The sequence below is a fragment of the Garra rufa genome, chromosome 10, assembly GCF_049309525.1.
Source record: "Garra rufa chromosome 10, GarRuf1.0, whole genome shotgun sequence".
Classification (NCBI taxonomy): Eukaryota; Metazoa; Chordata; class Actinopteri; order Cypriniformes; family Cyprinidae; genus Garra; species Garra rufa.
The window spans coordinates 23,280,424-23,305,373 of NC_133370.1; the positions used below are offsets into that span (position 1 = coordinate 23,280,424).

Sequence of the window (24,950 nt, forward strand, 5' to 3'; positions counted from 1 at the left end):
GTCCTTTGTTCATCTTCGAAACACAAATTAAGATATTTTTGATGAAATCTGAAAGCTTTCTGAACCTCCATAGACAGCAATGCAACTGAAATGTTCCCAGGCCCAGAAACGTAGTAATGGCTACAGATTTTACAAAGATATGAGAATACTTTGTCATTATTTTGGTTTTCTTTGCACACAAAAAGTATTCTCAGAGTACAGTTAAACCACTGTTGTCACATGGACTATTTTACCGATGTCCTTATTACCTTTCTGTGCCTTGAACATGTCAGTTGCATTGCTGTCTATGCAGAGTCAGAAAGCTCTTGGAATTCATGAAAAATATTTTCATTTGCATTCTGAAGATTAATTAAGGTCTTACAGGTTTGGAAGGAGAAACTATACTTCAATGCTTTGAAAAGTGAACAGCAAGTTTTCGTGAGAATGCAATACACTTGTGAGAAAACGCAAAAGCATTTTAATATATTTTTCTCATATTTTTGCATCAGTATTTTTATTCAGAGGCTTTGTATTTCAAGGACACAGTCTTTGTGACAATCTAAATGACCAATTATTAGTAAAATTAGTTAAACTGGTCTGAAAGGGTTTTTTTTTTTTTATATAAACATGATGTTTCTTTTGCTGATAATGATTTCAACCACTAAGTTAAACTGGCAAAAACGAATAGGCTTTGAATAGATCAAACAGAATAATTTAGCAATTAACAAAAATGTTATTGAACTCACCTTCGTAGCTGTACCAAATGCTACCGTGCTCTGAGGAGCAGAATAATCTCCTCTCAGAAAAGGCAGAGGATATACAGGGCAATGCTACAGTATAAAGAATAAAAAATGAAGCATACAAAAACATAACTTCTGTTTTTGTGAATAAAACTAGTAGGTGGATATCTAAATTAACTAGTAACAGGTGTTATGTCCTAACTGAAATTATCATAAAGTGTCACAGTAATTCGCTGCAGTACTGTGAAACTTCCCCTTTAGATAGAGAGGTCACTGGATTTCCCCCTATAAATAGCACTGGATGTGAAAATAAGGAACTAATGAAAAATAGAAGTTAGACCATGAGATTAAAAATGAAACAAGCAAAAAATGTAGAGAGTGAGTGTAGATGGTAAATAGTTTTCATTTATTTACACTTTCGTACAAGTTTCTGCATCACAGCTATACTGAATGACATGCCATCCTGACAATATTTAATACATTACAGCGGTCCTTTGAAATGATGAAAAGAAATTCCTAGAGTCGTCCACTATCATTGCACAGATTTAGCTTGGACGAGTTAACTTTTATCTGGTTTGTTCAAGTCATCTGTGTCAAAAGAAAAGGGCCGGTCATAACCCATGAGGTGGTTGTAGTCATGGGGCAGAGGAAAAAACATCGGGTTGACCAGCATTGAGCGTTTCTTTGCATAAAAACTAGTGAACATCCGACTGACATCTGGGATAACGACATCACGCTGATGGAACACAGTTCGTTTCTCCACTAGAAGAGCGCTGTAAGTGATGGCCGTGTACATGTCCGTCTCTTTGTTGTGGTACAGGCGTACTACATAGCCTTTGGTGATCAAGTGGAGGAGAACAGGAGTCATAAATGTGAAGAAACCTATAACGCCACAAAATGCCACTTTCAGGGCCAAGCTGTTTACACCAATGCCTGTTTTCATGAGGACATACGGCATCACACAGAGACTAAACATGCTGCTGGAGTAGGAGAAAAACTTCACACCTACAACAAAAAAAGAGCAGATTTTACTCATTAGATTATTTTAGAAAATTCACTGCAGCCTATGATAATTACAGTGCCTTGCAAAAGTATTCATACCCCTTCATTTTCACATTTTGTTACGTTGCAGCCTTATGTTAAAACTGCTTTAAATTATTTTTACCACATCAATTTACACTTCATAAACCATAATAACAAAGCACAAAACAGATTTGTGACAACTTTGCAAATTTATAAAACACTGAAATATGTACACTGCATAAGTTTTCATACCCTTAACTCAGTACTTAGTTTAAGCACCTTTACAGTCTCAAGTCTTTTTGGGTATGATGCGACAAGCTTTGCACATCTGCATTTGGCTCTGTCAGCTTCGACAGGGACTGGCAGACATTTTCAGGTATCTCCAGAAACATTTGACTGTGTTCAAGCCCAGGCTCTGGCTGGGCCACTCAAGGACATTCACAAAGTTGTCTATAAGCCACTCTTGCTGTGTGCTTAGGGTCATTGTTCTCTTGGAAGGTGAACCCTCTGCCTAGTCTGAGGTTCTGAATGCTCTGGACTGAGTTTTAATTACGGCCATCTCAATATTTTGGTGCCCTGACCTCTCTGTGTACTCTGATGAGTCCTTCAGTCCCTGCCACTGAAAAACAGCCCCACAGCATGAGGCTGCTACCAGCACACTTTACTTTTGGGATGCTACTCTGCAGGTGAAGAGCAGTGCCTGGTTTTCTTTAAACATGATGATTGGAATTGAGGTTCATCCGACCAATCTTGTTTCTCACAGTCTGAGGATCCTTTAGATGATTTTTTGCAAATTCCAAGTGGGTTTTAACATGTCTTCACTGAGGAGAGGATTGAGTTTGGCCACACCGCCATAAAGACTGGATCAGTGGAGTGTTGCAGTGATGTTTGTACTTCTGTAAGTTTTTTACAATCTGCATATATGATCATGTAGCTCAACTAGAGTGACCATCAGCGTCTTGGTCACCAGTATAACCAAGCCTCTTCTTCATCAATTAGCTTTAGAAAGAGTCCTAGTTGTTCCAAGCTTCTTCCATTATGGATAAACAGCTTAACTTCACTCACAGAGTTTAGTAACATCTACAAGTGATATGAATGCTCCTGAACTAAATTTCAAATGTCCCAGAAAGGGTTTGAATACTTATGCAATGGAATCATTTTAGTTTTTTTATTTCTAATAAATTTGCAAAGTTGTTACAAACCTATTTTGTGCTTTGTCATTATGGTATATGGAGTGTAGATTAATGTGGGGGGAAAAGCTGTAACAAGGCTGCAACATAGCAAAATGGGTATGAATACTTTCGCAAGGCACTGTATATCTGTTTGCTAGCTATTCATGGTGTTTTACATGTATAAATGCTGTATGTTCTATATTATAAGTAATTTACCAAGGACTGCTTTTCCCAGGTTGCCTGTGTAGATCAGTTCTCCATCTTCTGGCTGGACTGCTAAGGGTTTATACCATCTAACAGAACAATATGGCTGGACCTGTGGACATACAAATCCATTAAGAGTAGCACTTCTGAATACTACATACAAAATCATTCATTTTTAGAATGAAATTAATACACTTTTTTTTTTTTTTGAACATAAAGTGCATTTTAAAAGCTGTAACTGTTAATTTCCAGCACTATAAATGCCATAATCATAACACCTAATTAGATCATGTGGACCTAAATATATTTACATTTTCTTACACACACACACACACACACACACACACATATATATATATATATATATATATACACACACATACACATATATATATATATATACACACATATATATATATATATATATATATATATATATATATAATATAAATATATATATGTGTGTGTGTGTGTGTGTGTGTGTGTGTGTGTGAACAAATTAAATGTTTTTTTAATTAATGAATATTAAAATTGTATATTATAAATAGCTAAAAAATCAAATAAAGTATGGACAATCGACATAAACAATGTACAATGTACAGAAAGGTTAAAAGCAAATGGCATATTTGGAAGTCTACTAGGTAACGTTACCTTTTTTGCATTGGCTTTTAAAAATGACCTTCGGATCTCATGCAGCAAATGATCCTGCCTCCTTAGAAATACAGCATGAGTGTTGCAAATATTCCCATTGTTATGTAACGTCGGACGAACAGCGACTTTGAGGTTTCTTACGATCTGTTGCTGATTTTTTGACAGACACCGAAACCCCTGTAAAATCCCAATCTGGTACATTTTATCATGTGGAGTTTTCCCACTTCCTCAGACAGCAAGACGAGTCGACTAACGTTAACACCGGAAGCAATTTGGTCTGCGAGCACTTATGAAGTCCATCTAATGACGGACTGCGCAAAAACCTCACATGTGTAAAAAAGTATATATCTTACACGTTAGACTTTAAAGACACTTCAATCGAAAACACACAATTCTGATGTGTTAATAATTTTTAAATCATAATAAGGATGACTCTTATTTTGTAAAATCTATAACGGAAGTGCCTTGATTCTCTGCCGGACATTTGTTTCCTGTTGTCGGCAGTGACAACAGAAGAAGCAGCTGCCAGAGGCTTATCGGAGAGAAAACTGAAAAGAAAAAAAAAAACACACTGACCTGACCAGCTCGATCGTACTGAGGTGAGATGTTATAACGTTTGTTTAGTTATGACTATTTAATCTTGATTCGCGCGAATGCTGTCTACTGCAATATTTATAGAAAATACGATTTGTACGCTGTGTTTGAGCTAACTGGGAAGGCAACTCATTGCCTGATTTATTGTAGTGCATGTACTAAATAGCCCAGGCTCTCACAGAACTAGTGGAGCTGTTTTATTCTTATGCCAAATGTTAATATAAATATCGGTTATTTTTTAATACAAAGTAGATTGCATAGATATTTGTTTCTTGTATGCTTTCCGCATCCCTTTTCACGGACATCTATATGTGTTACTAACGTTTCATTATGTTTTTGTGGGGTTGATTTAAAACTGTTAATTCCTCTTTTAATATTTTAGAGATTGACAAGAAAAGGCAACAAGGATGGGTAAGAAATTTTAAGTGTTTATAAACAAATTAACTACTTATTCTGGACTTAGTCAGTTTGTGTTATTAGGAGACCAAACCATATGGTGCTTTAAAACATTTTTAGATTTTATTTACATTTAGATTAAAGAAGGTAAATACTCTTTTTCTGCATGATGTTACATTGGTGGTTTGATCATTTTAATACATTTTAGACGGAGAAGAAAAGACCTACGGTGGCTGTGAAGGGCCAGATGCCATGTATGTGAAATTGATCTCCTCTGATGGCCATGAGTTTATTGTGAAGAGAGAACATGCTCTGACATCTGGAACAATCAAAGCTATGCTTAGTGGTCCTGGTGAGTATCTGTTAAAAAAGGAATAAATAGCAGTGGATTATGTTCATTTAAAGGGGTCATCGGATGCCCATTTTCCACAAGTTCATATGATTCTTTAGGGTCTTGATGAAAAGTCTCTAATATACTTTGGTTAAAAATTCTCAATAGTAATGTAAAAAAAATATCAGTTCATTTTATCACAAGGGCCCTTTAAATGCAAATGAGCTCTGCTCGCCCCGCCCCTCTCTTCTGAGGGATTACCAGCTGTAAAGTTTACTTTAGCTGCATTTAGCTGAGTTTAGCTGCATTTAGCCGCGTTTATCGGTGAAACTTGCCAACAAGCACAAAGATGCATAAAAAAACCCTTATACTCACTTCTGCTGCGGGTGAAGCTGCATCACGAATGATTCACACAAACATAAATGTATATGTAGATCGGGATCGGCGCTTTCCTTTTAAAAACGAAAGTAACGTTGTCCTCTGCCTCTTAAGCGGCTCAGATGTCGGGAGTAAATGACGACTGCTATGTTCATTATTACACCCAACAGCAGAACACCTCAATGGCTCAATTAGAATCTTCCTTTGCACCTGAGTCGACACAATGGCAATCATATTTGGTAAGGTAAGGCGCTCATGTCAATCAACTGTGTTTCGTCACAACGACAAGAAGCTGAGAATGACCTGATTTTAAAAAGGGGATATTACTTTTAAAGATTAAAAAATACCACTGGGTGGATTTTTATTATTGTACGGTGGTTGTGTACGCAAGCTGCCAATACACAATAATGTTCAAACAACATGTAAAAGTTAGTTTTGCATCCGATGACCCCTTTAAATTACATCTATCAACAGTAGTTATTCCACTAACTGTGTTTCTTTAAATTTGAAGTTTTACATAATGTAAGCGTGTGTCTTTTCTTAAATTTGTGTTCATCTTAAAGCATTAAAGTGAGACTAATATTGCTTTGTCTTTTTTTCAGGCCAGTTTGCTGAGAATGAAACAAATGAGGTCAACTTTCGAGAGATCCCATCTCACGTCCTTTCTAAAGTGTGCATGTACTTTACATATAAAGTCCGCTATACTAATAGTTCAACAGAAATCCCAGAGTTTCCTATTGCCCCAGAGATAGCGCTGGAGCTTCTGATGGCTGCAAACTTCTTAGATTGTTAAACATAAAAAAAGAAACACTCATATACACGTCTGGATCCAGAATAAATATGAAAAGCAAAACATTATTGGTTTATTTTGTTGCTTTAATACTTTCAGGTTTGCAAACAGAGATATGAAGTATAATCATTTTTGGTCATTTGTTATATTTAACCTGTAATATTTTCCCCCCCGTTTTGTTTTTTTAAATTAGTAGATATCTAAGTTATTTTATTGTTTTAAGCTTTGACCCAGTATTAACTTGATCATGTCTGTATTGCAAAAAAAATGCCTGAAGTGATGCTCTCATATTAAATATTTTAATGATTAGAGTCAACCAGACAGACATGTAATTTTATAATGTATCTGTTTGTGTTAACAAGTTAAAAATCAGTTGAAATAGAATTGTTATACCTGTTCTGCATGTGGATTCGTCAGACAAAAGTCTTGTACTTGTCCTCAGTAGTTATTCATCAGTTGTTTAATGAATAAAATCAGCTGTTCTTGAAAATATTTTGTTAATTTCATTCTGCTTTGTGGAGTACATATGTGACCCGGACCACAAAACCAGTCGTAAGTACCATGGGTATATTTGTAGCAATAGCCAACAATACATTGTATGGGTCAAAGATCATGTTCCAGTAAGATATTTTGTTAATTTCCTACTGTAAATATGTCAAAACTTTTTTAATATGCATTGCTAAAAACTTTATTTGGAGATATATATATATATATATATATTCTTGTGATCAAAGCTTTTCAGCATCATTACTCGCCAGTCTTCAGTGTAACATGATCCTTTAGAAATCTTCCTAATATGCTGATTTGCTGTTCAAAAAACATTTTTTATTATTATTATCAATATTTAATATTTAACAACTGTTAAACAATATTTAACAGTTGAGTACATTTTCAGGATTCTTTGATGAATAGAAAGATCCAAAGATCAGCATTTATCTGAAATAAAAAGCTTTTGTAACATTATACACTACACCATTCAAAAACTCTTTTTTTTTGAGCAGCAAATTAGAATATTAGAATGATTTGTGAAGGATCATGTGACTGGATTAGGCCTAATGATGCTAAAAAATCAGCTTTAAAAAACAAAGAAATTACATTGGTAACACTTTATTTTACGTGCTCTTAACTAGTTGTTTATTAGCATGCATAATACTAGAATATTAGCCATTTATTAGTACTAATTAAACACATATTAATGCCTTATTCTACATAACCTTATTCTACAACCCTAATACCTAAATTTAACAACTACCTTACTATTAATAAGCAGCAAATTAGGAATTTATTGAGGGAAAAGTTGTAGTTAATAGTGAATTATAATAGTGTAGTTAATTGTGAAGTATTACCTATTCTAAAGTGTTACCATTACATTTTACAACAGTTATTTTAAATAGTAAAAATATTTTACAGTTTAACTGTTTATGTTGTACTTCCGTTCAAATAAATGCTAGCTTGGTGAGCAGAAGTGACTTCTTTAAAAAACATGAAAGATCTTACTGTTCAAAAACTTTTGACTGATAGTGTATATCGCGGGGCACGTTGTCACCAAAGGTAAATTAATTTGATCTTTTCTTCTGCTATAACATAGGACGTGTTAAATTATTTCATGGTATGTAATGTATCTACATGAAATTGACTTTTACAAATAATCCCGCTCTGAGTAACATTTACTAGAGTAAATAGTGTGGCAACAAGCGCAGTCTCTTTAGATGATACCTAAATCGGGTATTTTGCACAAATCTTTACAATACAATTGTTATGTATTTTCTTACGTAAAAACGGCTATTTTGACTTATATACGAATATTTTAACATGTTCACCTGTAGTAACTTACCTCCCTCTAAACATTGTTGCAAAGTGTGTTGTTGCATTGCGGTTCCGTGAAAAAACCTGCTCAGACGTCATTCGGCCAATCGCCTCTCTACAGGGGCTTTCCATCATGGCGTCTATGCAGGTGAGTATCTTCCTACATACACAAGCAACTATTTCCAAATAACAATATAAACTATTTTTCACACACAGCTGTGACATGTACCGGGGTTCGTCCAGTGTCCCTGCCAGTACTGATCTGAACCCAGAACAGTCAGCTGTTTCACTTGTACGCACATTTGTTTACTTTGTAAGCTAGCGTTCAGTCAGTCTGACAACCCAACAAACTCTGTGCTGTCAACATCACATACTGCTGTGGCGGTGGAAGACGATACTTACAAAGGGATGTGAAACGAGAATTATGTAGCAGAATTCTTCCGGAGCTGTAAATTATTATAATGGTGCTGAATCGCTAGCTTCTATAGCAGTGGAACTCGTTTGTTTGACTAGCTCGTTGTTAGCAGTCTGCTTGCTAGTTGTATTTTCAGTACTTTTCGGACAATAGGATTTCATTAAAGTGAAGTGTTTGAAATCATACACTTTGTAATAAAATGATGGATTAGTGGTTAGTGAAGGGATGTCGTGTTTTTACTTTGAGTTGTCTTTTAAATCAAGTTCTTTTCACTTTCCAGAAGCGATTACAAAAGGAATTGTTGGCATTGCAAAGTGATCCACCTCCAGGAATGACATTGAATGAGAGAAGTGTGCAGAACACAATCACTGAGTAAGTTGTGAGATGTGTAAAGATGCAAACCCGACAACCTATATTTTGACAACCTGCAACCTTTTCTTAAAGTTGGAATGAAATGAAAATTCATACATTTTCTAAATGCATATATTAAATTTTATTGTGAACAATTTATCTATTTATTTAAGTTTTGACCTCGTATTGTTCAGTAAGAATATCAACTGGATCTTCCAGTGAAAATGACTGTATGGGAACTCCTCCAAAAATGTAATCATTTTAAACTCCACCCTTAAGCCGGGGTTTATCTTCCTGTACTTTTGAATACAAAAGTACCACTTCGGTTTAATTTACTCGCCCTTATGTCCTTGCAAACTTTAAATCATCTTTGAAACACGCATGAAGATATGAAACCTGAGATGTTTCTGTCCATCTAACCAAAACTTTGACAAGTTTATAAAGACATTGTAAATGTTATCAGCATTAACCTAGTGGTTTGATCCAGGTCTTCTGAAAAGACGTTTGCTTTTTTCACATATACACTACCAGTCAAAAGTTTTTGAACAGTAAGATTTTTATGTTTTTTAAAGTAGTCTCTTCTGCTCACCAAGCCTGCATTTATTTGAACCAAAGTACAGCAAAAACAGTATAATTCTGAAATATTTTTACTATTTAAAAGAACTGTTTAAATGTATTTTAACATGTAATTTATTACTGTGATTTCAATATGGAATTTTTTGCATCATTACACCAGTCTTCAGTGTCACATGATCCTTCAGAGATCATTCTAATATGCTGATTTGCTGTTCAAGAAAAAAATCATCATTATTATTATTATTATTATTATCAATATTTAAAACAGTTAAGTACATTGTTTCTTGGATTCTTTGATGAATAGAAAGATCTAAAGTTCAGCATTTATATGAAATAAAACGCTTTTGTACCATTATAAAACTTAGAGCTTTTGGGGGAAAGAAATGATAGAATTTAATACTTTTATTTAGCAAGGATGCGTTAAATTGATCAAACGTGATGATAAGGACGTTTATATTGTTACAAAAGATATCTATTTCAGATAAATGCCGTTCTTCTGGACTTTTTATTCATCAAAAACCCCTGAAAAAGTTCTACTCAGTTTTTTTAACATAATAATAATAATAATATACATATTTTTGAGCAGCAAATCAGAATATAAGAATGATTTCCGAAGGATCATGTGACTGGTGTAATGATGCTAAAAATTCAGCTTTGAAATCACTGGAACCAATTACATTTTAAAATGTATTCAAATAAAAAACAGTTATTTTAAATAGTAAAAAAAAAATCACAATTTTATTGTTTTTGCTGTACTTTGGATCAAATAAATGCAGGCTTGGTGAGCAGAAGAGACTTCTTTAAATCACATTTTTAAAAAATTACAAATCTTTGACTGGTAGTGTAAATATTAATTATCACATACATAGAGCACTTAAAATTGTAAATGAATGCTTAAACATGATTGCATCACATACATGTTTTTCTAATCTTTTTGAATCATCAAAATCTTGGTAACATAGACTTTCAGTGGAGGGACAGAAATTTCCTAGGATTTGTTAAAATAGCTTAAATTTTGTTTTGAGGATGAGTGATAGTCTCATGGGTTTGGAATGGCATGAGGGTGAGTAAATGATAATGATGTTTCATTTCTAGGTAAACTAATTGTTTGAACTATTTAGGTTTCTGTACTGAATGAGTTCATTTATATCCATTTGAGTCAAAGCAGGAAATCAATAATTGTACTCTCATAAACCCACCTTTGCGTTTGTCCAGGTGGTTTATAGATATGGAAGGTGCTCAAGGTACTCTCTATGAAGGAGAGAAATTCCAACTCCTCTTCAAATTCAGTAGTCGATATCCTTTCGATTCACCTCAGGTAAACCGTGACTCTTAAAATATTTTGGGGTTTTTTGTCTATGTGTCAAAGCTGAGTGCTTGTTGCTAATACATACAGTGTTTCTAGGTAATGTTCACTGGAGAGAACATCCCCGTCCATCCGCACGTCTACAGCAACGGTCACATCTGTTTATCTATTTTAACGGAGGACTGGTCACCAGCTCTGTCTGTGCAATCTGTTTGTTTAAGCATTATTAGCATGCTGTCGAGCTGCAAAGAAAAGGTAAATTTAAAGGGATAGTACATCCAAAAATTAAAATTCTGTCATTAATTACTCTCATGTCATTCCAGTAAGACCTTCATCCATCTTCAGAACACAAATGAAGATTATTTTAAATGAAATCCGAGAGCTTTCTGACCCTGCGTAGACAGCAACCCAACTACCATGTAGTTTTTTCTTTGCGCACAAAAAGTATTCTCGTAAAATTACGGTTGAACCACTGATGTCACATGGACTATATTTCAACAATAGCCTTACTACATTTCTGGACCTTGAACGTGTCAGTTGCATTACAGTCTATGGAGGGTCAGAAAGCTCTTGGATTTCATCAAAAATATCTTGATTTGTATTTCGAAGATGAACGAAGGTCTTAAAGGTTTGTAACGACATGAGGGTGAGTGATTAATAACAGAATTTTACATTTTTGGGTGAACTCTCCCAAATGAATGTCTTTTAATGAACCAAATTTGAAAAGGTTAATAAAATTGATTTTAAAAAAAATTGTCTAATGAACTGTTTGCTTTGCTTTTCAGCGACGTCCTCCAGATAACTCCTTTTATGTAAAGACATGTAATAAGAATCCAAAGAAAACCAAGTGGTGGTATCATGGTAGGTGTATTCCATTATCTTCTATAAAGAAATCATTTAATTCCAGTTATTTTAGTGTCTGATCAAAGTTCAAATCACTGTTTACTTTGCCCTCTCTCTATGCCAAATTCATGGTGTCTTTTTTGTTTTACTTTTCAGATGATACATGCTAGTATCCTCACGATTTTGATATATAAACAGACTTTTCCAAGTACATCAAGTACTATATGATACAGTCTTTGTGTTAAGACTGAACCAGCAGACCCCGGGATGGTAATTTATGTGTGGATTTGGCGTAAACTTCGGCTGACTGGAAAAAGTGCATAAAACGGCAGGAATGTAACACACCCGGCAAGTATATTTTGATGGAAGCAAGATGTGGAGCTTTTTTTTTTTATGTTTGTTTTACGTCGTATTGTTTTCTTTCATAAGCCTTTAAGGGTTTGCACCAATTGTGCAATAATAACTTCAGTGTGGGTTTGGAAAAAAAGGAGAATCAGTGCAAATCAGTAAACCAGCTACTGTAATGGATCAATCATCAAAAGCAGAGACAGATGTCTATCCTTGCTTGGTTATGCACTGTGAAATTCAAACAGGGCACATTTTTACATTTATTTTATGTAATATTTTAGTTGTATATTTTAAAACCGTAGTTTCTTTTAAACCGTAAGCCATTTTAAGTTGAATGTTGTAGCTGGGTGTGGTATATAGTACTATTCTGATAAATGTCATATTTACGGATGTGTACAGATTTAATGCAGGGTGTTGATCATATGATCTTAAAGGTTATTTGGAATTACACAAATGCTTTGTGGGTTAGGATTTAAGCACTGGTTTTATAGATAGACAGCCATTTTGTGTAGTTAAACCAAGAGGTAACTTTAAGCATAATTACTTTATCTTTTATGTGAAGCTCTATCTAGTTATATTAAAATTGTCTGTTTGATTTAATGATTTATCCTACTGTGCTGGGAGAGGTTCTTTTAAAAAGATGACTTTTCCATGCCGTTAGCTTTAGAAAACGTAAAGTTTGTCCTTATTGTTTTGTTAAAACTTTATTTAACTTTATTTAAATGAAATGTTCTTATTAAAGTAATATATTTTGAAAAGCTGTCATGTATTTTAATTAGACGACTTTACAAATGTGTATTGTGTGACTTCAAATATTGTTTGAGTAATGAAGTTATCCTCTAAATTGTAAGACTCTGATGGTATATAAACTGTTTTATTTCAGTTACACAACCCACCATTAATGCTAGTTTGTGATTAAATGCGGATCTGTCCACTAGAGGGAAGCACAGTATTGTAAACAGATATGTAACATTCACATTCAGACTAACTAAACTAATGTTAACAATTGTTTTTTTTAAATGCAAAACTGCATTTATTTACAGTAAAAACTGTAATAATGTGGAAAAATATTATAATTACAATAGTTGTTTTCTGTTTTAATACATTTAAATATAGACATTTATTCATATGAAGCCAAAGCTGAATTTTCAGCAGCCATTACTCCAGTCTTCAGTGTCACATAGAAATCATTCAATATGTTTTACTGCTTAGAAACATTTCTTATTATTATCAATGTTGAAAACAGCTGTGCTGCTTAATATTTTTGTGAAAACCGTGGTACATTCAGGATTTTCTGATGAGTATAAAGTAACAATGTAAGTGACTTGACCAATTAAATGGATAATTGCTGAATGAAAGTATTAATTTCTATGAACAAAACATTTCAACGGTAGAGCAAGTCTTGATACTAGGTCAAGTTCTGTTAGAACAATAATACTATTTGCAAAAATGGTATCAGAAATAGGGCTGTCAAATCGATTAATCGATCGTTTGTGTTTACATAATATGTGTGTGTACTGCACTGTAAAAAGTTTTCACCAGTTTCAACTTAAGTAATTTCAACTCACAAGTTAAATCAACTCATTTTATTGTAATAAGTTAAAATGAACTTAGGTTTTTAAGTTGAATCTGGTGAAAACTTTTTACAGAGTGTGTTCAAATACACACACATACATGTATATATTTAGGGTTTATTTACGTAAAAATAATGAATTTTATTATTTTTTATTAAAACAGAAAAACTGAAATATCACATGGTCCTAAGTATTCAGACCCTTTGCTGTGACACTCATATATTTGAGATGGTTCTACACCTTCATTTGAGTCCAGCTGTGTTTGATTATACTGATTGGACTTGATTAGGAAAGTCACACACCTGTCTATATAAGACCTTACAGCTCACAGTGCATGTCAGAGCAAATGAGTATCATGAGGTCAAAGTAACTGCCTGAAGAGCTCAGAGAAAAAAATTGTGGCAAGGCACAGATCTGGCCAAGGTTACAAAAAAATTTCTACTGCACTTAAGGTTCCTAAAAGCACAGTGGCCTCCATAATCCTTAAATGGAAGATGTTTGGGATGACCAGAACCCTTCCTAGACCTGGCCGTCCGGCCAAACTGAGCTATCGGGGGAAAAGAGCCTTGGTGAGAGAGGTAAAGAAAAACCCAAAGATCACTGTTCCTGAGCTCCATAGATGCAGTCGGGAGATGGGAGAAAGTTGTAGAAAGTCAACCATCACTGCAGCCCTCCACCAGTCGGGGGTTTTACGGCAGAGTGGCCTGACGGAAGCCTCTCCTCAGTGCAAGACACGTGAAAGCCCGCATGGAGTTTTTTTAAAAACACCTGAATGATTCCAAGATGGTGAGAAATAAGATTCTCTGGTCTGATGAGACCCGAGATAGAACTTTTTGGCCTTAATTCTAAACGGTATGTGTGGAGAAAACCAGGCACTGCTCATCACCTGTCCAATACAGTCCCAAAGGTGAAGCATGCTGGAGGCAGCATCATGCTGTGGGGGTGTTTTTCAGCTGCAGGGACAGGCCAACTGGTTGCAATCGAGGGAAAGATGAATGCGGCCAAGTACAGGGATATCCTGGACGAAAACCTTCTCCAGAGTGCTCAGGACCTCAGACTGGGCCGAAGGTTTACCTTCCAACAAGACAATGACCCTAAGCACACAGCTAAAAGAACGAAGGAGTGGCTTCACAACAACTCCGTGACTGTTCTTGAATGGCCCAGCCAGAGCCCTGACTTAAACCCAATTGAGCATCTCTGGAGAGACCTAAAAATGGCTGTCCACCAACGTTTACCATCCAATCTGACAGAACTGAAGAGGATCTGCAAGGAGGAATGGCAGAGGATCCCCAAATCCAGGTGTGAAAAACTTGTTGCATCTTTCCCAAAAAGACTCATGGCTGTATTAGATCAAAAGGGTGCTTCTACTAAATACTGAGCAAAGGGTCTAAATACTTAGGACCATGTGATATTTCAGTTTTTCTTTTTTAATAAATCTGCAAAAATGTCAACAATTCTGTGTTTTTGTCAATGTGGGGTGCTGTGTGTACATTAATGAGGAAAAAAATGAGCTTAAATGATTTCAGCAAATGGCTGCAATATAACAAAGAGTGAAACATTTAAGGGGGTCTGAATAATTTCCGTACCCACTGTATGTTAGTCTATATTTCTTAAATATATACATTTATGTGTGTATTTATATATACGTACACACATACATAAACCACAAACCTTTATTTTTAGATGTGATTAATCACAGTTAATCGATTTGACAGCACTAATAAGAACATTTTAATGTGTTAACAGTATTAAGATATTAGTATTAGACAGTGTTAAATGGTAAGAGCATATATATATTTGTAACGCATTTTACTATGCATTTTTGTGTATTATATTGCTAAATGGAGGCCGGTGAAATAGAGCCTGAATGAGGAACCGGGAAGATAACACCGTGTCTACACCGGATGCGACAATTGTTGCATATCATTTGAACCTTGTATTCAGTGCGTCATAAATAGGATTTGTTGTGTCGCGTCGAGCCGCATCCAGTGTAGACTGCGTCACTGATTTTATGGATTCCATATAATTTTGTTGCGTCCGGTGTAGACAGTGTGTAAAGGTTATTCCAGATTATTATTTTATTAAACCGTAGAAAATAAAACTACAAGATTGCAACAATGTGATCAGAAGGGGTAAACTAGTCATCAGAAATGATTCTTAATATTTTTACGAACTTGGGAGGTGTTTAACTGTCTTGATGTAGGTTTTCTTAGTGAATCATCTATTCAAAACTAATAACAGTGAGCCACATTAAAAGAAGTAGTCTGGAATGTTTATACAGATGTGAGTCTAAAGTCCTCCGACTGACGAATAACACAATCATCGGAATTTTCTCTTCAGTCAGACGGAAATCCACTGGAGTATGAATGCTTTAGGATCTTCCTCATGTCATATCTGCTCACTTAAAATATGTGCGTGACATCATCGCTACGGCAATGTAATGGTATCATCCAAATGAGTACAGTGGGAGTGGGTGTCATTTCCTACAAAAGGGAATGGGATTGACTGTGTATCGGTAATCTCTCATGGTTGTTCGTCTTCAAGGGAGTTAACAGGCCAACGCTAAAGCTGTTAGTCAGAGGGTCTAGATTTGGGGGAGCCCCACAGGGGAGCTGTCTGCCTTTCTTGGCTCATTGGAAATGAGTTACCCAACGGACATTACTGAGATAACAAGGCAGTGATGCAACGACTCTGATATAAACTAATATTTAATAGTTCCATTAGAAAATAGTTCCAAGAAATACTGCGAATGTGAAAATTACAAAACATAGCTAAAGGTTCCGATATATATATATATATGCATGTATGTGTGTGTGTGTATATATATATATATATATATATATATATATATATATATACACACACACACACACACACACACAGTGGGTACGGAAAGTATTCAGACCCCCTTAAATGTTTCACTCTTTGTTATATTGCAGCCATTTGCTGAAATAATTTAAGTTCATTTTTCCCCATTAATGTACGCACAGCACCCCATATTGACAGAAAAACACAGAATTGCTGACATTTTTGCAGATTTATTAAAAAAGAAAAACTGAAATATCACATGGTCCTAAGTATTCAGACCCTTTGCTGTGACACTCATATATTTAACTCAGGTGCTGTCCATTTCTTCTGATCATCCTTGAGGTGGTTCTACACCTTCATTTGAGTCCAGCTGTGTTTGATTATACTAATTGGACTTGATTAGGAAAGCCACACACCTGTCTATATAAGGCATTACAGCGCACAGTGCATGTCAGAGCAAATGCACTTAAGGTTCCTAAGAGCACAGTGGCCTCCATAATCCTTAAATGGAAGACGTTTGGGATGACCAGAACCCTTCCTAGAGCTGGCTGTCCGGCCAAACTGAGCTATCGGGGGAGAAGAGCCCAAAGATCACTGTGGCTGATCTCCAGAGAAAGTTGTAGAAAGTCAACCATCACTGCAGCCCTCCACCAGTCGGGGCTTTATGGCAGAGTGGCCTGACGGAAGCCTCTTCTCAGTGCAAGACACATGAAAGCCAGCATGGAGTTTTCTTAAAAACACCTGAATGACTCCAAGATGGTGAGAAATAAGATTCTCTGGTCTGATGAGACCCAAGATACAGTAGAACCTTTTGGCCTTAATTCTAAACGGTATGTGTGGAGAAAACCAGGCACTGCTCATCACCTGTCCAATACAGTCCCAACAATGAAGCATGGTGGTGGCAGCATCATGCTGTGGGGGTGTTTTTCAGCTGCAGGGACAGGACGACTGGTTGCAATCGAGGGAAAGATGAATGCGGCCAAGTACAGGGATATCCTGGACGAAAACCTTCTCCAGTACCTCAGACTGGGCCGAAGGTTTACCTTCCAACAAGACAATGACCCTAAGCACACAGCTAAAAGAACGAAGGAGTGGCTTCACAACAACTCCGTGACTGTTCTTAAATGGCCCAGCCAGAGCCCTGACTTAAACCCAATTGAGCATCTCTGGAGAGACCTAAAAATGGCTGTCCACCAACGTTTACCATCCAATCTGACAGAACTGAAGAGGATCTGCAAGGAGGAATGGCAGAGGATCCCCAAATCCAGGTGTGAAAAACTTGTTGCATCTTTCCCAAAAAGACTCATGGCTGTATTAGATCAAAAGGGTGCTTCTACTAAATACTGAGCAAAGGGTCTGAATACTTAGGACCATGTGATATTTCAGTTTTTCTTTTTTAATAAATCTGCAAAAATGTCAAGGTTTTTTTTGTCAATATGGGGTGCTGTGTGTAAATTTAATGAGGAAAACAATGAACTTAAATGTTTTCAGCAAATGGCTGCAATATAACAAAGAGTGAAACATTCAAGGGGGTCTGAATACTTTCCGTACCCACTGTATATATAACTTGTCAGATGTAAACTACAGTCTCTCTCAAAGCAAGTCTTGGTGAAGCAAAGAAATTGTCAGTGCACAATGAATAACTGATACTACAGATTCCAATGAAAGCACATCACAAACACCTTACAATGAGCTGCTACACATCAACCAATCATTCTTTTATGCTGTCAGCTCTAATGAGGAATATGCTGCATACTTCTTGAGTTTGTACAAGGGGCTCTTTATTGTTTGCTGGTATTTAGGCTAAAAGTGGAGTTATCTAATCGACAGACAGGCGTCACTTTGCTTTTATTCACTGACCTGTCAGTGTGTGAGCGGTCAGGTTTTTGTTAGGCTGTGCCGTGAGCATTCTTAATCTGTCTAAAGTAAAGTGTTATTCTGATTATTTTTAATACTTGTTAAACACTGAACAGAGGGGAAAAAACTCTGATATATATATATATATATATATATAGTACATACATACATAAATTATATAATGTAGAGCACTCCAAAGGTATGAATGAAAGGTCGAACTCCACTGTGAGCTCATTCTGATTTGACTATCAGCCGATTGAGAGGAATCCCACTTTCCCTCTGGCCAGGAACAAGCATATGTATTTCTGTATGGGTTTTATGGTATTTGAATGTGATTCCCTTATTTTCTCATTCCATTGATAAGGATGTCTGATATTTCTCTCCTACAGTCACTGGTATTTCCGCAAGTGAGTGGGCCGAGAAAGACTCTGAATATCAGGCTTTACATAATGTAGCCACATCCTCTTCTTTATACAGTTCATACAATACATTCATTTTTAAGTTTAGGTGATAGGACTAATGGGCGTATAAATGACTTACAATACAATTAATAATGAACAATTACTATTGTAATTAATGAACAAATACAGTTAAGGACAAAAGTTTACATACACCTTGCAGAACCTGAAAAATGTTAATTATTTTATCAAAATAAGAGTAATCATACAAAATGCTATTTTTTATTTATTTAGCACTGACCTGAATAAGAGATTTCACATAAAAGCCATTTACATATAGTCCACAAGAAAAAATAATGGTTGAATTTATAAAAATGACCTAGTTCAAAAGTTTACATACACTTGATTCTTAATATTGTGTTGTTACCTGAATGATCCATAGCTGTGCGTGTTTGTGTGCGTGTGTGTGTGTGTGTGTGTGTTGTTTGTTTAGTGATAGTGAAGAGAAAAATCCTTCAGGTCCCACAAATTCTTAGTTTTTCAGCATGTTTGTGTGTTTTGAACCCTTTCCAACAGAGACTGTATGATTTTGAGGTCCATCTATTCACACTGAGGACAACTGAAGGACTCATATGCAACTATAACCAGTGTTGGGAGTAACGCATTACAAGTAACGGAAGTTACGTAATAATATAACTTTTTCCAAATAACTAGTAACGCATTACTTTTTAATTGACAAGAAAATATCTCTTAATTTTTCAAATAAGTAACGCCAGTTACTTTTTCCCATCATTTATTGATTAAAAGCTCTCCTGCCCCCATGTTGAGAGAAATTGTGAGTAAGATGTTACTTTAGTTCTAGAAAAAATGTGAACATGCAGCAAAAAAATAATCTCACTCACTAAAAAAAACAGAGTATTCCTCAAAATGAATAAAAACAGTGAAATTGAACACAAACTTGCAATAATTAAATATGTTAAATAATACAAATATCCTTTATGTATTTAATCCCATTTTATTAACCGTTGTCTTTGCTGCCGACCTTCGATGATTCAATTCATCCATATAAGCAAAAATTATTCAAGATAATCTAACATTTGTTTTCCTTTTTTTATTGCTGAAGAGTTGACACTTTTTCTTCTGTGGTGTACTGTACAGACGTGAATTTACTTTTCTCTAAGCCTGAGGCTTTTGGTGTAAAAAGGCTTTTACATTTGCCAAAAATAGAACTTTTTATATTATAAACAAACAAGCAAGCCCTGCCCAGATTTAAAAAGTAACGTAACGCATTACTTTACATAAAAAGCAACTGAGTAATGTAATTAGTTACTTTTTTAGGGAGTAACTCAATATTGTAATGCATTACTTCTAAAAGTAACTTTCCTCAACACTGACTAACAGAGGGTTCAAACACTCACTGATGCTACAGAAGTAAACACAATGCATTAAGAGCCGGGAGTGAAAGCTTTTTTGAGTTTAAGAATCAGGGTAAATATTATATTGTCTTCTGAGAAAAATGTAAGTATCTTCAGTAGCTTCTGAAGTGCTAAATGAAAAAAAATATGATATTTAGGCAAAATAAGAAAAATATACACATCTTTTTTTCATTTCAAAAGTTTACACCCCTGGCTCTTAATGCATCGTTTTTCTTTGTGAAGAATTATTGAGCATTTGAACCTTCTGTAGTAGAGCTGTCCTCAGTGTGAATAGATGTAACTCAGAATTATACAGTCATTGTTGGAAAAGCTTCCAATACACAAAAATGCTGGAAAAACCAAAGAATTTGTGGGAACTGAGGGATTTTTCTGAAGAACAGTGGGCAGTTTAACTGATCAGGACAAACAAGGGACTCATGAACAACTATTTCTAAACAAAACAACAGCTGAGCCTGTGGATCATTCAGGTAAAGTGTATGTAAACTTTTGAACAGGGTTATTTTTTATAAATGCAACTATATTATTATAATATCTTATTCAGGTCAGTACTAAATAAAAAAAATAACATGCATTTTATATGATCCCTCTTATTTTGGTAAAATAATTACCATTTTGCAGATTCTGCAAGGTGTATGTAAACTTTTGACCTCAACTGTATAGATATAAATCAACATTATTCAATGCATTCACTTTATTAACATTTCAGCAATGTTTTATCTGCATTTATTTTATTCTCTTATTTCAGCAATGTTTTATCTGTATTTATTTTATTCTCTTATTTCAGCAATGTTTTATTTGCATAAAGTCAATCTTCTCAGAAAATGCACGTATAAAGCAAGTCTTGCCCTTAAATAAGAAGCCCCTATCATTCTGTAAAAACTGTTCATGCATGTTACATGATATTTTCAGATGTATTTTACACAACTCATATCCTCACCTGACTATTCAATTCATATATTTGAAAGTACATGTACAAGTCTGCTTTTTGCTTTCCGCTGACCTTAAAGATCATTAACAAAAGTACATCATCACTGAGATTTTAGCTGCTAAATGCTTTGAAATGTTTCTTGCAGTTGAAGGCATTAAGAAAAATTCTTAAACCATTCAAAGTAAAGAAAATGATTTGATGGATTTTAAGCATGGATTTAACCTCCACCTTGTTTGGAAAGCTCTGCAAACAGTACATTCAAACAAACCAAATCACCTTTTCATCACTTAGCATTAGGAAAAAAGGAAGCAATATGTGATTAATATGAAGACTGTTTATTTAACAGTAAGCACTTGTGGCAATTTCTGCTAATCTTTTGCTTTAATCATTGGTGTTATCCAAATCATCAACACATCCAGACCACAAAGGCAACAAGAAGAAATACTTTCATTACATAGTGCATTTCATAGTGTTATTAGGAGGATAAAACCTCTAAAGTGACAAAGTCTTGGAATGTCAAGAGGAAAGCAACAATACTTGACAAAACAAAATGTGAATACATATAAATAGGTGACAGTCCTTAAGCAACCTTACAGTAACACACACACACCATTTTATAATTAAAGCTAATAGCTACATAGTGTTCTACATTTGTAATTATTGCAACCTCAAAGTTGACAGCAAAATGTCATCCGGAAAAAAAAAAAACATCAATGTACAGCTTTCAGCGTTCCAGAGGAACTAACACAGAATTTAGCAGCATTGCTAAATCAGAACCAGTTAGATTCCAGTCTTTGATTCATTGTTGTTCGTGGACTCCTTCCGTTGAGCCAGAAAGGGGTACATGCATTTATCAGCGCCGATAAATCTGTACATGCACACGATGGCGTCAAATGGCAAAACGCTGCAAAATAAGAGATTTAAAACCATTAGAAACAGACCGATTATATAAAACAAGAACATTTATGTCAGATTTACTTACGTTTTCATGAAGGTGACCATGTACATGACACGTGGCGTGCAGATCATAGGTTGGTCTGTTAGTATGGCTCTCATGGCCTGTTTGACACAGTACTCTGGCTTTAGTGGTGGAAACAGTGGAGCCATTTCTTTCCTGTTTAAAAGAGATCAAAATTAGAACATGCCTTGCCATCAGAATTCAATAAGGGTTATGCAATAAAAACCACAAACCTAATTTTGCAGCCTTTGAACATGCCAGTGTCAACTAAAAAGGGACAGACAAGCGTCATCTTTATTCCATTCTTATCAGCTGCTTTCAGTTCATGGCTCAAAGACTCATGAAAGCCTATGGCTCCAAACTTGCTTGCGCAATAGTCCTACAATGAAGAGAAGATAAGTGCAGTCTTTGTTACATACTGTGGTACATTACACCAGATAGAAAACAGAAAAAGGGAGATTTCTTACCTCCACACCAGCAGTGGTGAACAAGCCCAATGAGCTTGCTACAGTTACAATGTGTCCGTGATTGAGCTCAAGCATCTTGGGGAGGAAAGCCTTTGCAGTCTATAAATATAAATGTATACAGAATCAGATGATGAACACATGATATCAAATGTGAAAAGCTTGACATTAATGGTGTGGATCAAAGCTATGTACTAACCCAGAAGTGAGCATGGCAGTTGACCATCATAGTTCTTTCGATAAGCTCATCTGGGCATTCGAGAAGATGAAGTCCTGAGACAACTCCAGCGTTGTTGATCAACAGGTCTATGTTGCCCACTTCTTTGCGCACCTTCTCTGCGGTCGAATACACACTCTCGCGTTTACTGACATCGCAAACATACGTGTACACTTTTGGCTGAAACAAAGGCAGCTCTTGGACACTATCTGAAGAACCTGTAAAAAGAAAAAGATTACGTAAAAATGGAGTACTGCGTATTTTTACAATTTTTAAAACCGTTTTTAAAATCACTCTTATCTCATTAAATCCCAGTAACAATTACATTTAGATTTTCAAGGGTCTGAAAAGGGCTGTTGATTTAGATAGTCAACTAAGACTTTTTATCTTTATTTAAACATTTATCATTAGTTATCATTAAAAAAAACATACACTACCAGTCAAAAGTTTTTGAACTGTAATATTCTTTTTTTTTATGAATTCTCATCTGCTCATCAAGCCTGCATTTGATCCAAAGTACAGCAAAAAGAATACAATTTTGAAATATTTTTACTGTTGAAAATACCTGCTTTTTATTTAAATATATTTCAAAATGCAATTTATTTCCTGTGATCAAAGCTACACTTTCAGCATCATTACTCTTTAGTGTCACATAATCCCTCAGAAATCATTCTAATATGCTGATTTGCCGTTTAAGAAACATTTTACTATTATTTATCACCAATATTTAAAACAGTTGAATACATTTTTTTCAGAATTCTTTGATGAATATAAGGATCCAAAGATCAGCATTATATATAATATATATATATATATATATATATATATATATATATATATAATAGAAATTAACACTTATTTAGCGAGTATGCTTTAAATGAAAAGTGATAAAGATAGTCACGTTACACAAGTTTTTGGTTTCTAGATTAAATATATATTTATCAAATGAACCTGAAAGAAATTTAACTCAGCAGATTGCTATGGAAGCCCATTTCTACCACCGAATACAAAAATGAAGAAAAAAAAAGAATTGTGACTTTTTCACAATTGAGAGTTTACATCTTGCAATTCTGCTTTTTTCTCATAATTATGGGGATAACCTTTTTTTCAGATTTGAATGATATAAACTTACAATTTTGAGAAAGTCAGAATTGCGAGATATAAACTCACTATTCTGACTTTTTTCTTAGAATTGCGAGTTTATATCTTGAAATTGTGACTTTTTCCCCCTCAGAATTGTGAGTTTATAACTTGCAATTCTGACTTTATAACACGCTATTGCAAGTTATTAAGTCAGAATTGCGAGATTCAAAGTTTCTCGCAATTCTGGCTTTGTTTGTCGCAGTTGTGAGTTTATATCATGCAATTCTGAGAAAAAAAAAGTCATAATTTTGACTTTATATTTTGCAGTTCTGACTATAAACGCACAATTGGAATTTGGAAGTTTATATCTCATAATTCTAACTTTATAACACGCAGAAGAAAAAAATAACATACTTTATACTTTACAAAAAAGCGTTTTTTGTTTACATTGATTAACTGTAGTAGTTAACAGAAACCAACAATAAAAAAATACTTCAAAAGCAGTCATTAATCTTTCTTGTAACAAGCGTATGCAACATAACAATGAGCATAACATATTGGGACTTGTGAAAGAATAAAAGTGTGGGGAAATAGTCAACTATAAACTCACCAGCGGAGGGGTTCATTTCTCGGTAGATTTCACGCACCATCTCTGCGGTCTCTTCGTTACTCTCTCGGTTGATGTCCCACAGCACAAGGGTCGCTCGTCTCCGGGCAAACTCCTGCGCAAAGAGTCGCCCGAGACCGCTTCCAGCACCCGTAATAACACACACTTGGCCCTCCACACTTTTTTCCCGTTGAGGAATAAACCATTTAGCACCGGCGAGTACAAACGACCATATAATTTTGAAAGTGACCACGAATAACTCCGTGATGATATTCATGATGTACGCTTGCTCTTCTCTGTATTTCTAAGTTACTCACCAAACTAAACAAACTAGAGCGACGTTTAGTTCCAACAGCAAAGAAATCAAACGCAAATGTGCTCAAAGAAACGCCCGTCGAGGCTTAAATAAAATCGGGATCCCCTCACGACAAGATGAAATAGCCATAACAGTGTATTTTTGTGGCTCTCACAACTCTTTAAATAATGAACTCACTTGATAACTTTCCACGCGTGTTTGTGTCCGCCTTGTATGCAAAGCAGTCATAACGCGTGCGTCATATCTAATGCGTAATGTTTCCAGCCCAGCCCATATACAGTACATTTCAACATAATGAATTCTGAGAGAAAAAAATAGCGCAAGCAGAAAGTCTCTTAAAAGGTAAAATAATTATTACACTATTATTTTTAAAATGCAGGCAATAGATCTGAATACCCAAG

The 24,950-nt window shown here is 35.1% G+C and overlaps 4 protein-coding genes across 4 annotated transcripts; 2 read left to right on the forward strand and 2 right to left on the reverse strand.

The window, feature by feature from the left end:
* Nucleotides 1-1,104: 1,104 nt before the first annotated feature.
* Nucleotides 1,105-4,037, reverse strand: tmem70 (transmembrane protein 70). The gene is made up of 3 exons (XM_073849720.1): nucleotides 3,770-4,037; nucleotides 3,131-3,230; nucleotides 1,105-1,724 (listed from the first exon to the last, which is right to left on the reverse strand). The coding sequence occupies exons 1-3, from the start codon at nucleotides 3,968-3,970 to the stop codon at nucleotides 1,279-1,281; spliced, it is 747 nt and encodes a 248-aa protein (XP_073705821.1). The 5' UTR covers nucleotides 3,971-4,037; the 3' UTR covers nucleotides 1,105-1,278.
* Nucleotides 4,038-4,244: 207 nt separating this feature from the next.
* On the forward strand, nucleotides 4,245-6,748 carry elocb (elongin C paralog b). The gene is made up of 4 exons (XM_073849606.1): nucleotides 4,245-4,368; nucleotides 4,746-4,774; nucleotides 4,968-5,111; nucleotides 6,071-6,748. Exons 2-4 carry the CDS (start codon nucleotides 4,771-4,773, stop codon nucleotides 6,259-6,261), a joined length of 339 nt encoding a protein of 112 aa, XP_073705707.1. The 5' UTR covers nucleotides 4,245-4,368; nucleotides 4,746-4,770; the 3' UTR covers nucleotides 6,262-6,748.
* Nucleotides 6,749-8,722: 1,974 nt separating this feature from the next.
* ube2wa (ubiquitin conjugating enzyme E2 Wa) lies at nucleotides 8,723-12,661 on the forward strand. Its single transcript, XM_073849337.1, has 5 exons — nucleotides 8,723-8,851; nucleotides 10,622-10,724; nucleotides 10,812-10,967; nucleotides 11,498-11,573; nucleotides 11,712-12,661. The coding sequence occupies exons 1-5, from the start codon at nucleotides 8,811-8,813 to the stop codon at nucleotides 11,723-11,725; spliced, it is 390 nt and encodes a 129-aa protein (XP_073705438.1). The 5' UTR covers nucleotides 8,723-8,810; the 3' UTR covers nucleotides 11,726-12,661.
* Nucleotides 12,662-21,223: 8,562 nt separating this feature from the next.
* Nucleotides 21,224-24,857, reverse strand: rdh10b (retinol dehydrogenase 10b). The gene is made up of 6 exons (XM_073848062.1): nucleotides 24,237-24,857; nucleotides 22,526-22,761; nucleotides 22,330-22,428; nucleotides 22,096-22,241; nucleotides 21,887-22,018; nucleotides 21,224-21,808 (listed from the first exon to the last, which is right to left on the reverse strand). Exons 1-6 carry the CDS (start codon nucleotides 24,508-24,510, stop codon nucleotides 21,685-21,687), a joined length of 1,011 nt encoding a protein of 336 aa, XP_073704163.1. The 5' UTR covers nucleotides 24,511-24,857; the 3' UTR covers nucleotides 21,224-21,684.
* Nucleotides 24,858-24,950: the final 93 nt, after the last annotated feature.